Below are 19942 nucleotides of genomic sequence, written 5' to 3' on the forward strand. Positions count from 1 at the left end.
AAAGCAAAATATTAATAAAACTAATATTATCACAACGATACTAAAATAGCACAGATTTAGGGCACAGTATACTTGAGTATTCTTTTTATACCAAGCGGACTGAGGATAAGTGTCCACTTCCTGTCTGAGAGGATGGATGTATGCATTTAGATTCGTGAAAGTGCGTTTGAACAGTTGTAGGTGTCTAAATTTATATGCGGTGTCCTTTTATGTTGTTCTAGGAAGAAAAGCCGTTGGGATTTGTTCATCACTGTGATCTGCCTCAGGCGTCTCTCTCTCTCTCTCTCTCGCTTTCTCTCTAAACACACTAAGTCCACTAAGATGTGTAAGCGCACACCTTGTCTCTCTCTCCCCGACTGCTAAAAGATTCATGCTCTCGCTCTCCCTCCTTCTCTGCTCTTCTCTGTCCTTTCGCTGGAGAGGGAAACAGTTGTCTCTTGTTCCATTCTCAAAGTTCTAGGGGAGAAATAAAGGTAGCAGCGCATTGATTTCCCGTCAACTTGGCTTTGAACTCATATTGGCGGGTTCAGTGCAGTTTGCAATTTAAAATGAATTCGCCGGCCAGCGGGGCACTTTTGCACAATATCACGCAATTTGATTTAGAGATAATCTTCCTGGCACGCAGAATTTATCATACGAAACGTGCGGGCCGAGAGTTTAAACTAGGACTAGGGTCAGCGTGGGTGGTTTGTATATGTGCGCTCGTTCTCGTGTATGTGTGTGTCGGCGTGTTTGCACGAGAAAGAGGTTCTGAGGACGGGAGGTACATGATCTAAAGGGCTTAGCTATTCTCTACGCTCAGCAATGTTTTGTTTAGTTTAGCTTAAGCCAAATCAATTAAGGATGCTCATAGTCACTGTTTGCTCACTGCAGGGCTGGAGAACAGCGTTAATAAGCTTTCCTAACAAAACAGTAAACACGGAGAGTGATGGAAAAACACGCTATACCGCTCTCCTCATATGTATGTGACAAAAACTGTCTGTTTGGATGTAATTGTGTTTGTAATACAGTTGCCCTCTAAAAGTATTTGGGAACTTTTGAATGTCATTGCATTAGATATCAAACCAAGTGGCATTCACAAGCAATTGAGGCTAGACCTTTTCCCATAAAGTGTTAAATTAATTTAACTAATGACTTTTTGATTTTTTTGGGCTTGAAAGACTTTCTTTGCTATCTTTCTTAAAAACAAAAGCATATTTTAAATTACATATTAAATAAGACATTTATATACATTTATAAAGGAGTAGTTCACCTTTAAAAAAACTTTTGCTGATAATTTACTCACCTCCATGTCGTCCAAGATGTCCATGTCTTTCTTTCTTCAGTCGAAAATAAATTAAGGTTTTTGATGAAAATGTTCCAGGACTTTCTCAATATAATGGACTTCATTGGGAACCAAACGGTTCAAGGTCCAAAAGACAGTTTCAGTGCAAAATGTGCAAAGGGCTTTAAACAACACCTAGGTTATCTAAGACCCTTCGAGTCATGACTCGAAAAAAGATTTGTTCATTTTGATGAACGAGTTTGAACAGGAGAGTCACAAACGCTCATCACAGAACAGACCAAGGTGAGCATTTGTGCTTATAAAACTTAAACTTCTTAATTTATTTTTTAAATGGCCGATCGTTTCGCTAGACAAGACCCTTATTCATCGTCTGGTGTCATTTAAAGCCCTTTGAAGCAGCACTGAAACTCTCGTTTGGACCTTGAACCGTTTGGTTCCCATTGAAGTCCATTATATGGAGAAAATCCTGAATGTTTTCATCAAAAACCTTAATTTCTTTTCGACTGAAGAAAGAAAGACATGGACATCTTGGATGACATGGGGGTGAGTAAATTATCAGCAAATGGTTTTTAAAAGTGAACAACTCCTTTAAACATCCAGATGTTTAGGGTTCACGCTATAAATGTCTCTGAAAGTGTGAGTATGTTTGCCCGCAGCAAGTGTTTGTATATGCTGTGATCTTACCTGATATGTGGAGACAGGAGAGGCTGCGATGAATGGAGTGATTGACGTTTGAGCGATCATGCGGTTTGTGGAGATACTGTATGGTGAGGAGTAGAACCTGCAAGATGAAAATAAAATATGTATATATATATATATATATATATATATATATATATATATATATAAAGGTGTGTAGTTTGGTTCTCGTGATCTGGACCAAGCAAGAAAATGAAACATTTAGCCTTCGTTCGCTTCACTTTAGTTCACACTGTCATTTTTAAAACCAAACCTAAAGAAAAAAGAAGCTTTCATGATGTATATTTTGTGACAGAACTTACGAACACTGAGGCGCACCAAGGTTCGGATGGCTGCGTTCACACTTTCAAATGACCAGAGCAATCTCACCGGAGTTTATTTTGAGTAAAGACAAGGGTTTTTAAACTTGGGTTTGGTTATTTAGTTTTTGAGGAATAGAAATTTCAAAAGAACCACATTTATTTGAAATAGAAATGTTTTGTAACATTATATATGCATCCTTGTTGACTAAACAAAGTTTATCATTAATAAAACGATCATGTCTGTGTACATTTGTTTATGCATAGGCTTTTCACAACAGTTAATTTGTTGAGCCCTCGGTGTTACCAGAGCAACAGCATTTTCCAATAGCTACAGTTCTCAGGCAGGACTTTATTTATCATTGTGTACCTACTGCGGACATGTTTCATCTGCAAGCTCCGTTGCTAGGCTTTATTGATCGGCTTGTCTGGCAGCTGAGAAATGGAGCGTGGGGAGAGAAGCGCTGTCTGCCCTAGAGAGCACATGCTCCCTTATGTCACAGTCACATAAGACGACCTGAGTGAGAGCATGTCCAGGAAGAAAGTAACACAATCTTCGAGGCAGGGTTAAAATGCGAAGCTTTACACACCCGTTTACGTTCCTGTGCAATCCTGTTTTTAGCCAGTTATTTATGCCAGCTATTATCTTCAGCCTGTTGACATTGAGACGGCATGGGCTATTAAACAATTAAGAAGGCTGTATGAACTCTCTCTATATATGCTAATGTGGTAGAAGTGATGGAAAGGAGAAAGGAAACAAATAAAGCTTTCTCTTCCTCTGCACTTTCTAGTCAGCTCTATTATTTACGAATCAGAATCTGCCTTCTTTTCCCGATTGCATATTTTTGTCATTCCTTATTTTGTTCCCTTTACCGCAGACAGCAATGCTGAGTCAGAGGTGCAAAAGGAGCCGGAGTTGGTGGCTGAGGTACATTTGGGAGACTATGACTGTTTCCCCAGTGGGCCGGATAAGAGACAGAGCCCTGGGCACTTCGTCCACAGGAGCGGACAGACAGAAAGGGACTTATTTACCCAAGCCCGGCACCCATCTCCATGCCCTGAAACCAGCACCTGACGAAACACTTACACCTTTCGGTGCAACAACGGCACAAAATGCAGATTGCATATGACATGTATGTGTGTGCCTGTGTACAAGACAACTCTGTAAAGTTTGGCATTATTCACTGCAGCTCAGACGTTGTAAACCCTGCTGAAAAGACCCAATTAAATCTGCGTCGAGACAGTCTTGCTGGTTAAGTTGAACCTAAGCCATATGTATCATTAATATGATCAATACCTTCCTGAAAGTATATGATGTACCACATATCTTCAGCCCCCTGGTGGATTTTTCATGTTTCTCAGGAAGTAGAATTATTTTTTTTGTTATAATTTTCAAATGTCCACCTTTTTTGCTGGAATAATTTTGATAAATGAACAAAAATAATAACTTATTTTTTGATAGCACAAGCAACTTGTTTACTTAATACATTTTGCTTTGAAAATGATACAACTACCAACTACCATGTATTATTTTAATGTATCGTTACAAATATAATGCATTTCTTAATGTAATATACCCACCAAATAAAACGAAAATAATTTTAATAATTTAATAATTAAATTAATTGAAAACTGCAAACTTATGTTTTCTTATGAATACACAGATACAGTATGAGTATACACACTCCATTACTATTTCCATTAAGATGTTTTTTTTTTAAAAATAAATTAATACTTTTATTCAGCAGTAAGTATCAAAAACCAGAATAAAGAACTTTTTTTGAATAAATGCTGTTCTTTCTACCCATCAAATAAGTCTGCATAACAAAAATATTAATTACTAGCAGAACTGTTTTCAACATTAATAATAATCTTGAGTACCAAATCGACATATTAGAATGATTTCTGAAGGATCATGTGACAACGAAGACATGAGTATTGATGTTAAAAATTCAGCTTATCCATGATCACATGAATACATTTTATGATATACATTCAAATAGAAAACAGCAATTTTAAAATGTAATAATATTTCATAAAAGAAACTTCTTTTTTTTTTTTTAATTCCAAAAAGTCTTCTCTAAAGATTGTTAAAAAGTGATTTCAAATGTCTTTCTTTACTGGATTAGGAAACCAAGCATACTAGCATATAAAACAAAACTATGTACTTTATGTTGGTGACTGCTGGTCTTTTCAGCAAGAAAACACCGGTATAAGGATGGATTCACTGCAAGAAGCTTATTTAAGTGATGGACGTACCATTGTATCCTCGGACAACCCGCAAAGCAGTTAAAACTCAAAAAACAAATGACTCTTACCCGTTCTGCATTGCAGTGGGGTCATAGGTCAGCGCCATGCCACTCTGAAACACAAGACAGACAGGACAAAGAGTGAAAGATTGTTCCGGTGAAGCAAGTATCCTATAAAGTCTATTGAGTAATGCTGGCAATAGAACAGGGTCATCTAATAGGGGCCGGCCAAGTGCTCTTTATATCTTTAAAAGCACATGGCTGAGACTTGTAGCTGTGGATCTATTACCTCGGAGCGCTGGGCTGTAATACCAGACAGGCTCGGGTTCGATACGGCACAAAGTTATTTGGTATTTACAAGACTGCAGAAAGCATAGCTCATGTTGACAGAGCCGTGCTAGCTAAGTGAATAAGGGGGGAAAGCTGGCCGCTTAGACATGTATTGGACTGGAGCAGATAAACAATGCTCATATACTGCAACTTGTCGGGCGCCAAGTTTTCCTCCGTGGGGGAGAAAACCTGGAGACTGGTGGGAAAACCATCGACCCAACCTATGTGTGACTGGACACTCTATCTCGTTAATGTGGACCCCGGGGGTTGCATATTGAAATACGCCTTCATGAGAGAGTGCAGCCAAAGTCATGGCGTCTGCCAGCTCCTCATAATGGGCGCTCATGGTCTGGTTGGTATCTGGGCATGTTTCCCTGAACTGCCGCGTCATGCCAGCAGCTGGGGCTGCCCAGAAAATGCCAGTTGTTCGCCCTGCCGCCATTTTCCCATCAGCCACCCCAGACGGCGAGACTTGCTTTGCGGGAATAAAAACAGGAGAGGGGAGATTAAAGGACTTGTGCGAAAGACTGGGAACTTAAACATGGCCAGATGACTCCATCAATCAAATGTTTTCTCCTCCTTCCCTTTCTTTCACTCCTTTCTTCTAGCCAATGGTTGAAACAAAGGATTTGTTCCCGACTTATACCCTTCTTCAGGGTTGGTATCCTGGGAAAAGGAAGGCGCAGGGATAGTAGGGAAAAGCGGTAAGTACAGCAGATCAGGGTTGTCTGTCATTTAGAATTGAATTGAAAATGCCTTTTAAATTCCAATCGCTGCATTTGAATTGACATAGAAAAAAAGGGTACATCATTACGATTTGAATTTTAAACGTAAGAAAGCAGAAATAAAACTGTTTAAAAATCAAAGAAATGAATTAAGCTATTAATAAAATTTTTACTAGGCAAACTGAAAGTTCGCTTGACAGAGCCTTGTTTGGATGGATGGATGGATGGATGGATGGATGGATGGATGGATGGATGGATGGATGGATGGATGGATGGATGGATGGATGGATGGATGGATGGATGGATGGATGGATGGATGGATGGATGGATGGATGGATGGATAGATAGATAGATAGATAGATAGATAGATAGATAGATAGATAGATAGATAGATAGATAGATAGATGGATAGATGGATAGATAGATGGATGGATAGATGGATGGATAGATGGATAGATAGATAGATAGATAGATAGATAGATAGATAGATGGATGGATGGATGGATGGATAGATAGATAGATAGATAGATAGATAGATAGATAGATAGATAGATAGATAGATAGATAGATAGATAGATAGATAGATAGATGGATAGATGGATAGATAGATGGATGGATAGATGGATGGATAGATGGATAGATAGATAGATAGATAGATAGATGGATGGATGGATGGATAGATGGATAGATAGATAGATAGATAGATAGATAGATAGATAGATGGATAGATGGATAGATGGATAGATGGATAGATAGATAGATGGATAGATGGATAGATGGATGGATGGATGGATGGATGGATAGATTGATGGATAGATGGATAGATGGATAGATGGATAGATAGATAGATAGATAGATAGATAGATAGATAGATAGATAGATAGATAGATAGATAGATAGATAGATAGATAGATAGATAGATAGATAGATAGACAGCACTGACCTCTCCTTCCCGGGGCCACGGTCGGCCATTTTGAGGGTACTTGCTCTGACTCTGCCTCTTCTTCTGTCCCCCGTCTGCAAACTTGCAAAGCAGTGGCTCCGTCGGGGCTGTTGAGAAGAAGGAACAAACACAGAAAAATATCAAAGATCAGTCAGTCAGTCAGCAAGGCGTGAGAGGGAGGAGTGGATGGATACCTCCATAGGTCAACCGCAGTACGATTGATGGAAAGGTCACGACCTTGGCAAAGAAAGTGGAGTGTGTATTGAACAGAGAGGGAAATGTTACACCGCAGGTATCACACCCACACAGAGCAGCGGAGGAATATCCAATGACCTTTTGAAGTTCAACACCCCTTGACTATCTCTCCTCTATTTCCTGCACCCCAACCTCCATTATGTCTTTGACACTCAGACCATCGACTCGCTTTTGGCACGGATGTCCTCTCAAATCTCCACCATCAAAACAACTTCCCTGGCAGAGTTTCAAAGCTTTTTGTTTAATATTTGCGAAATAATAAATGACCTGAACGATACAGTAAATAACTTAAATGGCGTCGTAATGATCTGAGCCGACCGAAAAGTTTCGAAAGATTGATATTTGTTTTTGGTGCTCACTGGAGTGTATATTTTGCTTATTATCTCTTTTATACACGGAAAAAAAAGTGCCTCTACGACCCAGAGGGGCCGGTTCATGCAACAGGCGAGCAGAGAGTTTAAAAGAGTTCTCTTCCAAAAGTGCAAAGCGCTGAGGCGCTGAGGCGAAACACTTTAATGTTCTCGCTCCGTCATGATGGCAATATGAATTGTGGGGTGTGGAACACCTCTCTGAAGTCTAGGAACGCACTTAAAGAGCAGGAAATCTCGCTCTTGAGTTGAACAAATTCCTGTACGCCACAGCTAAGCTAAACTTAATTTGGTTTCCTCAGCAACCAGAAAAAAACTCATTTAAAGCAAGCACAAACTTCTTGGATGATGGGATCTGGCAGAGAGCGATGATAGATGCAGGAGGAGGAGTTTCTGCTTTGTGGAGTCCAGACAACTATTCGGAGTAATCCTGCCCTCTGGCAATATGACTCTACAGTCACCTCTGAAAGTATGTTAGTTTGGCAGAGAAAAATGAACACTTTCTCTTTGCACGCTCTCACCTGCACTGCGATATTCCAGCAGCTCTGTGGAACAATAGAGAGCTGTTGTATTACAGGCTGCAGAGGACGCTTTGTGCGGAAATAAGCACATATATTGCATAAAACCAGATAAACAAATACAAAACAAGCAGCTGAAACAGCTCAACAGAACATTATGTATTCTGTAGCTGAATAGAATATTTAGTGGGTGCTGTTTGTTCTTTTTTTTTTTGGTCTATTGTTTAGAATGAAACATCAAACAAGGGATCAAGTCTTCAAAACGGAGGTGTCTCAATAAAATAGTTTTTCCGTGAATGAGAAAAACACTAATTGGACATGATGCCAGAGAGAGAATGAGATGAGAGAAAAGGGCAGTAGAAACAATAAAACGAATAGATAAGAGAAGAGAAGAATGAGACAGATGAGAGGAATTCAGATCAGAATGGAAGAAACAAAACGAGAGGAAAAGCGAGCATGGCCGTAATAAGGGTTTGGAAATGAGTGAGATCTGGGTTGGAGTGTTAAGAATTGTGCAATAATAACACATAAAAATGCATTAATGTATTTCTTTAGAACCCTTTTAGCACTCTACACTTTGGGTACACTCTCTTTATTCATCTATTTTGGGGGGATTGCCATTCTTAAATTAGACCTTATTAATTGCATCACAATTTGTTAATAGTTTACTATTGACCAGATCATGTTATAATTTTTTTTATTAACAAAACAATACTTATAAGTGTAATACACTGTAAAAAACAATGAGTAAAATTTACTTAATTTTTTAAGGCATGTTTTTGCACTGATATTTTTTTGAGTACATTTCACACATAGAATTTAATTAAACTATACTTTACTAAGTTAAGCGAAAATAACATAAGAAATTAAGTAATTTTTATTTAGTTCATTATAGGTTAAATAATATCTATTTTATTAAATATATTGTTAAATTGATCTTTTTAAGTATAGGATTTACTCAAAATGTTTAAGTAATCAAGTAATATATATATATATATATATATATACACACAATGACGGTAACATTTGATGGATCATTTTTGAGTTTGAATGAGTCATTTTAAATAGAAAATGTCCAAATGTAACAAAATGGCAAGTTACTAATCCTAACAACAAAAACAACAGTAAAAAATAAACCTCATTAATTATTCATGGCACAGTGCATGATGGGAACACCAGTATCAGAAAAGAGTAATTTTACTTAATTTTATAATGTTGGTATTTACACTTTCATTTCTACACGATTGAACTGAGTACTATTACAGAATTAACTTTTTTTAAATTCTTGCCTGAACTAACTTTTTTCATGTAAATTAGCCTACATTGTTTTTTCTGTAGTATTTACTTCACCACAAAATCATTTTTATCAGTGCAGTTTTCATTAATAAGCATTGATATGAATGATAAGTATGAGAACTTCGCTCTTACAGTGTGAATGATTTTAGCATGACTTTGCGAAAGGTTATGTATCGGACTGAATTAAATTGCATATAGCCTTTTTCATGACTTGTGTTTGCATATTTAATTCTGTAACCTACTTGTTCTACAGATCAGTGTACTAATGCAATTATGCTACAGTTTTTTGATAACATTGATACCATATCGTAAAGATAAAATGCAACTTCTTACTTCCTAAAGTGTCACATTAAGCGGAAAAAAACCAAGTCTAAAGATATTTATAATAACTGAATCTGGCAACATGGCGGAGACTGCCCCCGCTCCCTCACTCAAAACTCTCTCTCAAGCCCCATTCAATCCGCTATCGTCTCACAACGACATAAATCACTGTCCATCATTTTCACATCACGGACGTTAAACAATCTAGCAAACTGTCTAAACTGAATTATACATACAGACATTCATAGGAGCTTTAACGGCTAATTAGTCATTCAGAGAAATTAAAATTTTATTTTTTAAAATGAAAAATTTACAGTGTTTCGGCCCCCGGTGGCAAGATGACATATAGCCCATGTACGCATTTTTCCAAAATTAAAATGTTTACATTCAAAACAACAGCAATTTTCTCTAAATTATATAAAATATCTCACTATATGAATTATTCATAAGAGAGGAGAGGAGAGAGGAGAGTATTCGGCCCCTGTGATCTCAGTGTGCTTTGAGCTGAAGTAAGGTGGGTTAAAAGTCTCTCTCCTCCACCTGCAGAGGAGTCAGGGTTTACACCTGCAGCCTTGTCATCACCCTCCTATTATACACACATGCACACGCTGGCCAGCGCTGATAACAGCACCACAACACAAGTGACTCCTTTGTGAAGGACAGACAGAAAACGAGGCAGCAGAAAAGATCACAGCTTCTGCGGCAGGCTCGAAATGTTTGAGCAAGCAACCCCCCCCCCCCCACCCCCACCCCCCTCCCATCTCAAAAACAATGAGTCTGTTTGTGTGTGTGTCTATGTATGTGTGTTTCAGCTGAGACAGTGGGAAACGCCCTGTATTAAACCCCCTCGCAGTTTAGGTTGAACTCTAAAATAATAACCAGAGCCATCATAAAACAGGGAAGCCAAATAATCTTGGGAGTTTTTGTGCTGCTTTTGGAGCGTGGTGGAATATCCGTGCTGATTTTATGAGCAGACTCTGCTTGGCATGCGCTTTGTTTGTTTTGCTAGCCAGGTTGCCCTGAACTTAAAGTGCTGAATCTCACTCGTGCGGGGAACGTTTTGAGTCTTTGTTAAGAGTGACTGATTTCTGATTCGGACCCAGAATTCATCCAGGGGAATCACACAAAAACAAACACCCTTCACTAACAACCTTTCTATTTCATGTGTCTGCGGCTTCAATCAGACAGGCCTAAGTATTACTATTGCTTAAATCATTTACCTCTTCAATCTGTAATTCATATAATTTGTCCAATAAACAAATTATACCTGAAATCAAATTGTCATACATTTTTTTCTAAGCAGCCACACTTACAATTTTCATCAGTTAAAACAGCAAAAAAAGTATTTACACTGCTGTTTTGACTTGAGACAGTAAGCAACCAACCACCCAGAACACACTAACTGCATTGCAACACCCTAGCAACCACACAGAACACATTAGTAACTGCAAAGCAAAACCCTAGGAATCACCCAGAACGCCTTAGAAACTGCACCCCCATCCCATCAACCTTCTAACGGCATTCTAGCAACCACCCAGAACATCCTAGCAACACCCTAGCAACCTCCATTAACACATCAGCAACCTTCTTGCTATACCTTGCAAATGCAAAGTAATCCACTATCAAACAACAAGAACACCCTTGGAAATCCTATAGCATCATTTTAGCAATCACCCAGAACATCCTAGCAACACCCTAGCAACCACCTATAACATCTCAGCAAACTTCTTGCTACATTTTAACAATCACCGATACTGTGAAAATGCAAAGTAATCTACTATCATACACCCAGAACACCCTTGGCAATCTTCTAGCATCATTTTAGCAACCACCCAGAACATCCTAGCAACACCCTAGCAACCACCTATAACATCTCAGCATCATTCTTGCTACATTTGAGCAACTACCCATACCTTATAAATGCAAGTCAATGCACTATCAACCACAGAGAGTACCATTGACAACCTTCTAGCAACATTTTAGCAACCACCCAGAACATATAGCAACACCCTAGCAACCACCTATAACATCTCAGCAAACTTCTTGCTACATTTTAACAATCACCGATACTGTGAAAATGCAAAGTAATCTACTATCAAACACCCAGAACACCCTTGGCAATCTTCTAGCATCATTTTAGCAACCACCCAGAACATCCTAGCAACACCCTAGCAACCACCTATAACATCTCAGCATCATTCTTGCTACATTTTAGCAACTACCCATACCTTATAAATGCAAGTCAATGCACTATCAACCACAGAGAGTACAATTGATAATCTTCTAGCAACATTTTAGCAACCACCCAGAACATCCTAGCAACACCCTAGCAAGCACCCAGACTGCACTCTAGCAACATTCCTGCAAGACCCTATCAACCAACCAGAACACCCTTGGCAAACTTTTGCTTAATTTAATTTTGATGACTGTGATTTCTAATTATACATTTTTTTATTATTGTAGGAAGAGCTGTGATATTTTTGTGGAAACTATGGTTACCGTGATACATTTTGACAAGGGAGGCTAGCAGGCCATGCTAGACAGCTTCAAAGTATCTATCAAGGCAAACAAAAACATGTACAAGTACACACACACACACACACACTAGCTGTTAAGGTATCTCAATCTGACAATATATCACACTTAATGTGCCAAAACATGATGCTGTTTCTCAAACTACCACAGGGCAAACCAAACACACTCACACATACTCCAACATCTGCAGCACTGCACACATGTCAATTTGCCAATATTTTAATCAGTCTCCTTGGAACTTTATGTATCATTATTACAGTGAGTGTCCCAACATGATGTCATGTGTTTTAAATGTAACATGAACTTGCAGGGAAAATTCATAATTCATTAATATTGTTTGGCCACATTTTTAGAGTTCTCCCATTCAAATCTCCTTCCCTTTTTCCTGTAGAGACAAACACAAAAATGAGAGCACAATTTTGCGAAACACAATAAGTTAATTGCACTTGTTCTGTGCTGAAAGTGTGTTTGATTGTGTGTGGATGTGTGTCCGTAAGGGTTTCATAACATTTACCCAAGCAGACAGCTCTGACCACATGTATTTTCAAGCTGTTTATTAACTTTGGGTCACAGCACCGCAGATATTCAGTCGAGGAGGGAGTGCGAAGGAGGAGGGTCCGTCAATAAGATAGACATGTGTTTCTAATCCACGGCCCGTCACCCAGTGTGCCAACTCCTGCTGGGCTCCCACAGACCTCCAGCTCTCTCTGTGGGCGGCAGGCATTCCTGGAGCCACACCCGACTTTCCCACCCTCAGCCCATGATGGCCCTCAAGTTCACAGATTTTTCCATTCCTTCACTAATACCTGCCATTATTTCTTTCCCAACAAGCTAAATTGAGCCCTATGAAATCCTGAATCCTCATTTATTTTTTTTTATTTTTTTATTTTTTTTACCAAATTCCCTAAATTTTCTTTTAAATTATTCACGCTTCTATTTTTAAGGTTTAACTAAATTTTAATAATAAAAAAGATGTCTAATCAATTTAATAAAAAAAAATACAATTAAATAATGCATTCAATGTTTATCAATTAATAGTGCTTTATGAAATGCATTTTATTTGTTCAGAAATTCTGTCTGTTATAATTTTTTTAAATCGTTTATATAGTGTTTTATAATTTAATACAAATTTATAATTTATATAATTATATATATATAATTTATAATTTAAAAAAAATGGTAATTAAATTAATTGATAATACTTTAATAGTTGATAAATCTTTTAAAATGTAATCAAATGAAATTATTACAATTATGTTAAGAAGTACATTTTAGTGTACAATAGTGATATATTTCAGTCATAATTTAATGTTTAATTTAACGTGTTACTTATCGTTTGCATTGTGCATTTGTAAATAGTTTTTGTCAAAATATTTTTTTCAGTGTAGTCCATATCGCTATATACAGCCTTCTGATTTATTCATTTTTTTTTTCAAATACCATGACATTTCGCCTTATACGGAAAATTGCATTTTTATGGCTTGATCCAGCGATACCTTCCGCATTTTCCACAACATGGAAATCAAAGGGCCTTAGAGAGATGCACCATGACTAACTGCATTCGGATTAGTAGGTTTTCCTACTCAAAGATGTTAGTTTAACTTGAAGATTGCTTTGATGCAGAGGGCCTTGAAAACAACATGTTGTACATGTACTACAAATGGAGGTCCCAGTTCTATAACATGCAGGGAGGAAATAAAGGATGGTGTTTACCAACACAAAGAGCACTGTTTGCCCTGGAACGGTGTGCACTGAGTGGGTAGGAGGAGCGTGTGACCCTGACAAAGCTGGTGTCTACACATCGCCCACGCTTTAATAGCAGCCTACCGCACAGATCTGTTATGCTGCCAGCTTGGCACAGTGGCTTTCAGGTCCAGGAACGAAGGTGCGCTTTGGTTCCACATTCAGCCACCGCCGTATGATACATATTGGGAGAAAACGTACAAAAACACAGCCCACAATTGAATGCTGCTGTGAGGTGAGCCCACACACGCTCAGTAAGACATGTGAATTCACTGAACGCAACAACCCCATGAACACGGTGTTATACACGTCACGTGTGTGCCGTATATTTGCGAGATGGGAAGCCTGTTCTTTCTTTTTCCTGGAGTTTTACACACAGAAAATCTCCAGTATTATACAATGCAGCGCTCCTACATACGTACATGATATCAATTCCATGTAGAAACCTCATTTACTGCACAGTGTAGAATATAGATGAAGGTTTCGGTACAGAATGAAAATCGGGGTCCTCATTACTCACCCACCTCCCGGCTCCAACCAAAGCTAATTCTGTAGAGCTTATGTAGCCATGCCCCCTTTCAGCGCTGCACTTATTGTGTTCTGTCTTCCGGTTTGTATTTCCACAGCATGAAGGTAAGATCTTACAGATTTATGAATGAACCGCTTTGTTCTTCCTGGTCTACTGACATTTGTTATGCTTCAAACATTACAATGCTCATGATAACATTTGTTAAAGGGTTAGTTCACCCAAAAATGAAAATTAAGTCATTAATTACTCACCCCCATGCTGTACCAACCCCGTAAGACCTTCGTTCGTCTTCGGAACACAAATGAAGATATTTTTGATAAAATTTGAGAGCTGTATAACTACCACATTGGCTCCTAAGGGACTGCCTCTTGACGGCCCAGAAAGTCAATGAAGAAAATGTTTAAATATCCCAAGTGACTACCGTGGCTCAACTATATGTTTATCAAGCGACGCGAATACTTTTTGTGCGAAAAAACAAACAAAAATAACGAGTTATTCGACTATTTATTTTCTTCCTTGTAGGCCAGAAACGAGATTTCCTTAGATTTCCACGACGCATGCGCGAGAATTGCGATCTGCTTACTTCAGATCGCAATTCTTGCGCATGCGTCGTGGAAATCTAAGGAAATCTCGTTTCTGGCCTACAAGTTGAGCCACGGTAGTCACTTGGGATATTTAAACATTTTCTTCATTGACTTTCTGGGCCGTCAAGAGGCAGTCCCTTAGGAGCCAATGTGGTAGTTATACAGCTCTCAAATTTAATCAAAAATATCTTCATTTGTGTTCCGAAGACGAACGAAGGTCTTACGGGGTTGGTACAGCATGGGGGTGAGTAATTAATGACTTAATTTTCATTTTTGGGTGAACTAACCCTTTAACCCTACAATAAGTAAACCCACTTCACCAGCTAATTTCTCTTCGATAGCGATGCCATGAATATACAGAGGTGTCGCAAAAATGGAAGTTCAAACGCAAATTTCTAAAGATGGCTGCATGCTTGTTTTTTCTGGCGCATAAGGTCCATAGAAGCGGAAATGCTTATAAAAGAATGGACAAGCTAAAAAGATACAATTCATTTGTCAAAGAATGTAAAAATGCAAGAGTAAAAGCGTGTAAATTGGTTAAAAGTAAGAGACACAATATATTAGATTTAGCAATACAGTACATGTAATTTTACTGTTTAATGAAGTACCACAAAGTGGAATTATGATGACCTGCAGCATTTTCTAATAGATTTCTGAAAGTTATAAAGTGTCTAATAGGTTGACGAATGCATACATTCTTTATAACCCTCAAGTAACAAATTAAAATGAACAAAACGTAAAACAACCGCATGCCAATATGATGCCCTGATCCTGGATCAGTGCTGGGAGAGCAGTTTACTCTGAGCACTGGTTTGTTTGTTTGGGCTAAATCGGGTAAATATCACTGGCCTGTTTGACATCTCTCAGTGGAGAGAGAGCAGGAGAAAAGAGACAATTCAGGGAGAGAGACATTAAGACTGACAGAGAGAGAGAGAGATGCACACTGAGTAGAATACAAACATTGCATAATCAGCTTAGCCACCCCACTTCCTGCCTTTTAATGGGCCTGTCTGACTTTGGTTTGGTGGATGCTGCTTTACACAGCTCGTCCTGAGAGCAGGTCACTGGAGAGAGAGAGAGAGAGAGAGAGAGAGAGAGAGAGAGAGAGAGACTATTGTCTCACTGCTCTAATAAAACATTGCAGAATGCAAGGTCAGGAGCCAGTTCACCGCATGCTTGTTTAAAGTTTGAAGTTCATGTTTCATTTAGAAGGAATGTACTTGCTGCACAAAAACAGTAAATAACATTAAGTTGTCTCACAGTGAGACGAATTCACTAAATAGTTGCACCGCTTTTCTGTGCAATATTTCAGCACCAAAAAACAAACAATGTCCAAGCATGCACAGTCTGTACTGTATGCATACTGTATCTTTTTACATTTATAAATCTTTACTAATATTATAAATGTCTTTACTGTCACTTTTACATCCTTACTGAAAATAAAAGTAAATATCAAAATGTCACTCAGTCAGTCAAGTCACATTTATTTATAAAGCACATTTAAAAGCAAAAGATTTTGGCCAAAGTGCTGTAAAAAGTTAAGCAAATAATATCAAAAATAGACAAAAGCAACTACTTATGATCCAACACAGTCTCATGAAGATGTGTATCTATACCACGAGTGTCATTTCTCGTGGCATTTATACGGCAAAAGTGTTTTTTTCGTTTATATGGTACGCACCAGTGTTGTAGTCGAGACCACCTCACTCGAGTCCGAGTCGAGACCGAGACCAGCGAGAGTCGAGTCCGAGTCAAGACCGAGTCCATAGAGAGTCGAGTCCGAGTCGAGACCGAGACCAGTGAGAGTTGATTACCTAATTTACTTTTATTTACTTAGAGAAATCCTTTTTTTTTTTTTTTTTTTTTACTGAATTTACTTAGAGTTTAAAAAATATGATCAGTTTAGGGTAAAAAGGCCACATAGTAGGTGGTGTTAAAAGTAATTTTATTACAATTTGTCATGCGCAGTTGCACACTAGAAATCACCAATCACTGGGCGTGTCAATCAATTTAAAGAAATATTTGATTAACATACATTAATAATCATGAAAAATATTTTGAATTGAACTCGAGTGGACTCGGGAATAAGTCCTAAAATAAATAAATAAAATAAATAAGAGTCCTAAAAAAAAAAATGTTCGAGTACGAGTCAATTCCGAGTCCAAATGCACACGAGTCCATGACAAGCCAAGACCATTAAAATATGGTCTCGAGACCGAGTCCGAGTCTCGAGTACTACAACACTGGTACGCACTAAAAAACCCTGGGTTAGGTTTAGGGGGGAGGGGGGTGGGGAGTTCGTGCGTATTATACGCAAAAAAGTGCGTATCATATGTACGCGAAAATCGCGTGCCAAATACACGCAAAAACTGTTTTTGGCGTATAAATGCCACGAAAAATGACATTCGTGCCATAGATACGAACTTTCATGAGATCGGGCTGTATGATCAGTAATAAATTATGTTTTAAGAAGGGAATTAAATTCATCATGTTGATTTTTCCAGAGCTGCGGAGCAGTCACTGAAAAGGTACGATCTAATTTCAATTTAAGACGTGTCCAGGGAACAATCAACTGTAGACTATTGGAGGTGTCTGGATGTACTGTCTGATGAAATGAAAGGAGATCAGAAATATATGGAAGAGCTAAACTGTGGAGGCCTTTATAAACAAACAATAATGCTTTAAACTGTATACGATATTTGACTGGAAGCCAATGAAGAGAGACCATAGTTTTCCCGTGCTCACGTGAAAGTGTCTCATACGCATGTAAAAGTGTTTTGCAAACGTCTCAAGGGTTATTTAGACTTCAGAGGCTCAGTAAAATTAGGCTGGTAATATATTTATTCACAAAAGTCAGCACTATTTGCCTGCCTCAATTAACTGTTAGCACTCTTGGAGAGCAGGTGGTACGCAGAACTTTGTTTAGAAAAGATGCTTGTGTAGCAGCAATTCATCGCATGATATGCACAGACAGTGCATGCAAATAACGCAGTGCATTCTTAGTGAACTCCCCTGTGTTTGTTGACTAAAAACGCTGGAAAATGTTTCCCTCATTTCAGGTAATTGAAAAGCATTTGCTTGCGTTTCTGCCTGTGTGTGCATTTGAGAAATCAAATCTGTCTGATTTGGATATGCATGACTCATCCCAGCAGCCCTAATGAACGCTTGATAAAGAGGGGGAAAAAAATAAAAAATTGCAATATTGCTTCCTAATGGGCTCTCCACTGAAATCACTTGCCCTCCGTGGGGCTGACTGCTGTCCTCTCTCGGGTCAGAGGCAGACAGAGCTATTAGAGAACGCCCCAGATCAGATAGATTTCACTGGAAGATCATTTCTCCCCCTCATTAGAATTCTATCTTGTATAAACGCGATTATCTGAGCCCAGCTTTGTTTGTGTCAGAACAGTGCTAAATCAATCACGACACCGTCGAGGACAAATAAATCAAAATATAATGCGGTTTGGAAAATTTGGTTTGGGGAATGCTCCAGATCGCACTGGTGTGAAATGATAGAGGCTGCACACACTTGCCGTAGTTTGAAGACCCGCTGGGCATGTCACCTTATTTTACTGATGATATTAGCTTCAGATTGATAGATTTGTTCAAGTCAGCTTGAAACGGAAGTTTTCCCACTATTGCGACGTATATACAGTACAAGTCAACGGCTATTCGAACTAAAAACTTAATTTTTCAAGTCGGGAATTGATTGGATTCTTGTGGTTTGCTATTGCTGTGATCTTATGTGATTCAACAGAGAAGAGAGGAGACGTCAATGCAAGAGGCAGGGGGAGTTATTTTAATGAAAGATTATAAGGGCACATGGACTAAAAAACATTATGTGCATGGATAAATCATTTATAATAAATTTGATTTATTATAAATCAATCTGATTTGGTGTTCACATTGGTACATGGCTCTAATCTGACTGATTTCAAGCTGTTCACATGTTGATGTCATGCTCAAATGCTTCATTCAATTTGGCCTAACACATGGAAGCCAAATGCAGGTAATTTGATGCTAATTCGACGGTCATTAAATTGAAAGGGTCATGACAAGGAGTTTTTTTATTATTTAAATATGTTCCTTGAGGTTCACTAATAATGTAATATATATATATACAGATTTTTTTTAAACACTCATTAATACCCTCGGTCTGAAACCCTCTGAACCGAAACTGAATGCACATCTGTAAACTGTATCCAGCGTAGACAGCGTCAATGATTATAATGGGTTCAATATGCTTTTGACATGATGCTCACATCTGGTTTAGGTAAATGTCAACTGTTAAGTGACTGATACCAGTGGGCGGGGCCTATGGTGCGACAATGTAACACTGTTATGCGATATTTTGCTCTAAAGGCAGTCATATGCAAATGTATTAGCCTGTGTGGCATCACAAATCCCCCAATATCCAAACAAGCCGTTTTTAGAGCTTGATAAAATGAATGATTTGTTTTTAATGAGGACGAAGTTAAGCTATGAAACTTGCACGATACTTTAATGGTACAAAGACTTTGTCAGATGTCATGAACCCTTTTAACATTTAGTCAATTGTTTATTCAGACAGTCAGCATCTTGTATTAATTGAGAACATTTTTTTTTTTTTTCACATTCAAGTAAGTTGAAGAAATATGAATAATTTTCACTCAACAAGACCTTTATAGCAGCTCCACATTGAAGATATTGTTGTCACACCTCAGTAACTAACACATATTCAAGCTGTTTTTCAACACACCTGATCCCTTTACCACACCTGCGCTTTGAGACCCGGTTACCAGGTGAAAATGTGTATGTGTGTGTGAGAGAGAAATAAAGCAAGATTCATTTTCCACACACAGTATCTAATGTCAACCACATAACCATAATTGTTTGTGGGTCATGGGCATTTTATGTACAGTGGGGTCCAAATACATACAGTAAGACCACAAAACATAATTTAAACTTTTATGATTTTTAAAAAATTAAAACAGAAACATTACAGTGTAAAATGCACCATGTATAGGTCACTAATTAAATAGGCAAAATTGTGGCACTGATCATGTGAATTCTTTTGTACAGATTGTTGCTTTACATTTTAACTTTGCTGATAATGTCATTAGTGATGGCTAGTGATGTTGTCTGTTAGTTATCTTGATAATATGATGACTTATTATTAATTATGTTAATATAATTTAGATTAAACTTAATTTGTATGAGAAACATGCCATATTACTAATGTAGTAATAAACAGAACGTTATCGGTTGCAGGTGTGGGTGCTAATAT

At 38.2% G+C, this 19942-nt stretch overlaps 1 protein-coding gene across 2 annotated transcripts in view; it reads right to left on the minus strand.

Annotated features, from left to right (window-relative positions):
• rbms3 (RNA binding motif, single stranded interacting protein) overlaps nt 1–19942 on the minus strand; it is a 150307-nt gene that overhangs the window by 15537 nt on the left and 114828 nt on the right. For both annotated transcript variants that reach the window (XM_039650815.2, XM_089117891.1), the window contains exons 7-9: nt 6531–6637; nt 4602–4645; nt 1970–2066 (exon numbers count right to left, since the gene is read on the minus strand). In XM_039650815.2, coding sequence (XP_039506749.1) covers nt 1970–2066; nt 4602–4645; nt 6531–6637 — 248 coding nt within the window. The remainder of the gene's footprint in view (nt 1–1969; nt 2067–4601; nt 4646–6530; nt 6638–19942) is intronic.

This window comes from Pimephales promelas, chromosome 12, assembly GCF_988280905.1.
Source record: "Pimephales promelas chromosome 12, fPimPro1.hap1.1, whole genome shotgun sequence".
Lineage (NCBI taxonomy): Eukaryota > Metazoa > Chordata > Actinopteri > Cypriniformes > Leuciscidae > Pimephales > Pimephales promelas.